Source organism: Arachis hypogaea, chromosome 8 (genome assembly GCF_003086295.3).
Source record: "Arachis hypogaea cultivar Tifrunner chromosome 8, arahy.Tifrunner.gnm2.J5K5, whole genome shotgun sequence".
NCBI classification, from domain to species: domain Eukaryota; kingdom Viridiplantae; phylum Streptophyta; class Magnoliopsida; order Fabales; family Fabaceae; genus Arachis; species Arachis hypogaea.
Window position 1 is genome coordinate 29,678,191 of NC_092043.1, and position 4,743 is coordinate 29,682,933.

Below are 4,743 nucleotides of genomic sequence, written 5' to 3' on the forward strand. Positions count from 1 at the left end.
AAATTGAATCTATATTAATTAGCATGAAGAGAAATGCTATATATGAGCGATCAGAATTTAATTTTTGGTTATCATTTAAGCCATAATTTAATTTATTTAGTCTAATAATTTAATAATATATTTTATTTTATATTTTTAAATATTAATAATTAATTAATATAAAAATAATAAATTCTAATGACGCTTATATATAATTAACCACCCATTTTTTAAAATTTGGTAAAATATACGTTGTCTTAATTTGCCATTATGACGATACCAAACAAAGAATGATTCAGTCAATGCATACTTGTATTGATATGCATGTAATTTTTCGCTAGATGCACTGTATAATATTGTTATATGTAACAGATAAATGTAATAAATGTATATTTGATCGTTCAATTAATGAAAATATAATTCAAATAGGAAACAAATTAAGACACAACTTTTTTCGATTAATGATTAATTAATATTTTGTTTTCGTTTTAGATTTCACTTTCTCTCTTTACAATAACAATTTAAATTCTTAATTTTTGCTTATCCACTAATTTATTAGTTGATTATTAGTTTAAAAAAATAAAATTTAATTTCTAACAAAATCCATTAAGATAATATACACATATAACATGCTTAACGTGTTAGATTAGGTGTAACTGGACATCTAGAAACTTTATTAAAAATTATATTTTCAATTTTTCTCATTCAAACAGAAAGAGCGAGATAGAGGAAATACTTAGTTAATTATGTTATTTTTAATAGTAATTGAAAATTGATTATAAACTATTCACCATTTTTTTCTTTTGGTGTCTATATATAAAAGAAAAAAAAAACCCAACTAATTAGCTTGGTTTCTATCTGAGCATAGAAAATGATGAAACTCATTCCAAGGCTGAAGTTATTCCATATATTCTTGCGCACTAATTCTGCACACTTGAAGCAGTATTTTTAGCCGCAAAATCAGTTAATTAATTGTTTTTGAAAAATCAAGATGATACAGACAATTATAATTTGGCTGTTCTTTGAATTAAAGTGATACAAGTCTTTTCATTTCATTTTAGAGTTTTGAATCTTCTTCATCAATTCTCTTTTTAGAATAATATCGTCAAGCTTCTTTCTAATGCACGTGTGTGGTATAACTTTTCATGGACACAATAAAATTAAATTAAATACAATTCCGCTACGCCGCTACGATACTAATAATATTTCTGACAACTCCTGCCAACTCTTGTTTATTATTTAATGGAAGTGTCTTTGTAGATGTGTCTAATAAAAATATTTTTTTTATGGATGTGTCTAATAGAAATATCTTTATAAATGTATTTTCTGAATGTATCTTTTTATACATTTGTTTAAAATATAATAAATATTGATAATAAATTAACAGATAATATATTTGTACCCTATACTTTTTTAATTAAATAACTATGGTTTTTGGCCAAATATAACTATAACAAAACAAAAACAATAGTGGGAAATTTTCTGCCGCATGCAAACTGGATAAAAGGAGATTTTGAATTTAAATTTGGCAGGGATTTTTAATTTTAATATACAAGTGTGTAATCAATTGATGTGATAAAATGAGATTATTAATACAATTGGTATATTAATTGGTGGTTGAGAATCTTCATTTCCCTTAAGATCTTGATTTCAATCTTCATTCAATTCATTGTATGTTTGCTTAAATATGGAATCTACTACTTAAATTCATTTAAGTGATCATAGAAAATCTTCATTAGTGATATATCCACTAATTAATCACACGCTAATAGAAAAACATACAAAATCTAAAAAGGATACATTCAATATAAGATTTTGTTCTTAAAATTGAAGCTGTCCAACAAGCTAAGGAATATGAATCATGGTAAGATTGCAAGGAGGGCTTACATCTACATAAGAGGAGACCTTCGAGGTATTCCCTTTCTTTTCCTAGAATTTGCATTATTGAACGGCGGCGGCGGCAGCGGCTGAGCACACGGAGAAGGCCGTTGTCGGCGTTCAAGAAGTCTTTCTGGTTCAAGCTTTTTGTGCAATTCTTCCTCTTCCTCTGCTGATAACATGGTTCTTGAAATTCCTTCTATTGCAAAGCTTTCACTCTCACTCTGCTTTGTCCACATAAGCTAATATTGTCACACCAAACACACAATAACAACCAATCAATATCCATATTTTGAAAGAGAAATTAAATATTAGAAGATCAACACTTTTTATTAATGTGAGTCAATATTTTATTTTTATATTATTAAAAATTAAAATTTAATCTTTAATATTTAGAGTTGGTTAAATATTAAATTTTATTGGTCATCTAATATTACGTACTCTACTTTAGAATTATTCAAGTATTTCCAAGTTTTTTATAATTCCATAAGAATGAAAATACTGCAATAAATTAGTTTAATTCAAATATAATATTCTATATTTAAATAAAATATATATAATTTTTATATATTAAATACATGTATAATTAGACTTATTATGTTATAATATATCAGAAAAGGGTTATTTATTCTCTAATTTTTTAAAAACACCTAAATAATTGTGTAACTTTAATAATGCCTTCATAAAAATATGTAAATAATATAATTTGATAACAATGTAAAATTGTTCAATAATAATAATAATGTAAATTTTTTTTATAAAAGTATACTTCTCCTAAAAGTTTATGCAATATTTTTTTTGTTTATCAAGAAACGAATTTTAGATTTTTTAGAAATAGAATTCTAATATTAATATTATGTTATGATGATATCATTTCTTCCAAAAATTTAATCTAATAAAAGAATGTAACGTAATTGGTTATATGTTTCTAATAAATAATAATAAAATAAATTAAATTGAATTAAATTAAATTAAACCTTGCACTCTAAAGAGCAAAAAACATGAGGCTGAACGATGATCCTTGTGCACATCACACAGTTAGTGTTGCATCCAAAACCAACTTTGGCAGAAATCTTGTTCTTTTTGGGATTGAGAGGCCTTGTAATAAGGAAAAGGACCCTGAAACCATTGATCCTATATGTCTGAATCCCACTTATGTTCAATGCATTTTCAATCTCTATCACCCTCACAACATCATTATACGATGATCTCCTTATCTACATTGCAAAATAAAAAGAAATGGTCCAATCTAACGAATTAGATAAAATGCTACAAAAAAAAAAAAGAAAAAAAAAACATATATATACATACATTATTCTTGAAAAGTTAATTAATTAATCAAAATAAAACTAAATATTAATATTATATATAGACCTGAACCACTCGATGTTTTTCATGAGAAGATGCAATGCAATGAACGCAAGATGCTTTATGGTTATTGCAATCGAGGCAAAACATTTTGCAATCATTCTTAGCCTTTTCGGTATGAACATTGCACAAAGAGAAGAATGTTATGGATAGTAGACTCTCAAGCCATGCTGGTACATACAAGCATTCCTGTAACACATGCACAAACACATTCAAATTCAAATTGTAATTAACCATAATAATGTGAATAACCAATGTTGTCATTTTAATTTTCTACTGGGAAGAGAGTACACTACCATTGCCGATGATGATGATTTCATTGTACAGATGTAGTGATGATAATATAAAAGTTTAAAGTTCTATGAGGTCAGGCAGCGATAGTAAATAGTAGAAGAGAAACTAAAGTTTATATATATATTTTAAAGAGCAGGGTTTTGATGTTCAAAAACTAAAATGGAAAAATAAAGAGGGGGTGGGGGGGAGGGGAATCATGGCAGTTCATATGAGAGGATGGTAGGTTAATTGGTTAAATGAGTTTTGGACCGTTAGATTTGATGGCATTATTAAAGTTGTGTTTAGAAGGAAGATTGAGATCCAGTGACAAAAACTAGAAAGTAGAGATTTAATTAAGTTTTTATGTTGTATTTAGTGTAAAGTATATAAAACTCAATTATGTATATTCTATTTGATTTAAAATAAATATAAATATAAAAACAAATAAAATTATACATATTTTTATTAATTAATGTATATAAATACATTTAATTTTAGAGTGAAATAGAGAGAAGAAGAAAAAGATTCTTTCTTGTTTTAGGAAATTAAATTTTTCATTAATATCTCTTGTATTTTAAATTTTTTTAATAAATATTTAAATATATTATTTTATTGTTAAAATTTTTACATATTGTATAAAATTGCTTTTTCTCTTTATTTATCCCATCTAAACATACTCCAATTTGTTTTATAAGATAGGATAGATTTTTGTTGGAACTATAAAATGAAAAACAAACCTACAATTTTTCATAATAATTTTTTTTATAATTTTTTGTTAAAAGATCACACATTAAAGTTTAAGAATAAAAAAAAATAATTATTTGTGTATCAAAAAAAATAGCACTATAAACATATACTCTAAATTCAAAAAAGATGAACTTATATAAGATTTAATATAAAGAAACAAGATATCTCATGATGACTAAGTAAATTGTATAGTTGAAATTAAATTCTTTAGACAATAAAATATTAAAAAAATTAATTATACAAATGGTATATCTATTTAAGATTCTAAGTAATCCACTAACATACATATCAATATCTCTCAAATTGTATATCTATTTAAGCTTATACAATTTCAGCAACTTATAAACATAATCACAAATTATAATTAAACAAACAAATAAAAGTTCATATATTCAAATGAGTAAATTACAACAAATTTAGTAAAATTAACAACAATCAACTCAGTAAAATTAATTCAGAAATAATTAACTCAGACAACAATAAACTCAGAAAATTAAC

General features: G+C 24.7%; 1 protein-coding gene across 1 annotated transcript; it reads right to left on the minus strand.

Moving 5' to 3' along the window:
- Positions 1–1,868: 1,868 nt before the first annotated feature.
- LOC112705204 (uncharacterized) lies at positions 1,869–3,545 on the minus strand. The gene is made up of 4 exons (XM_072200190.1): positions 3,522–3,545; positions 3,232–3,414; positions 2,919–3,074; positions 1,869–2,099 (listed from the first exon to the last, which is right to left on the minus strand). The coding sequence occupies exons 1-4, from the start codon at positions 3,543–3,545 to the stop codon at positions 1,869–1,871; spliced, it is 594 nt and encodes a 197-aa protein (XP_072056291.1).
- Between the last annotated feature and the right edge of the window lie 1,198 nt (positions 3,546–4,743).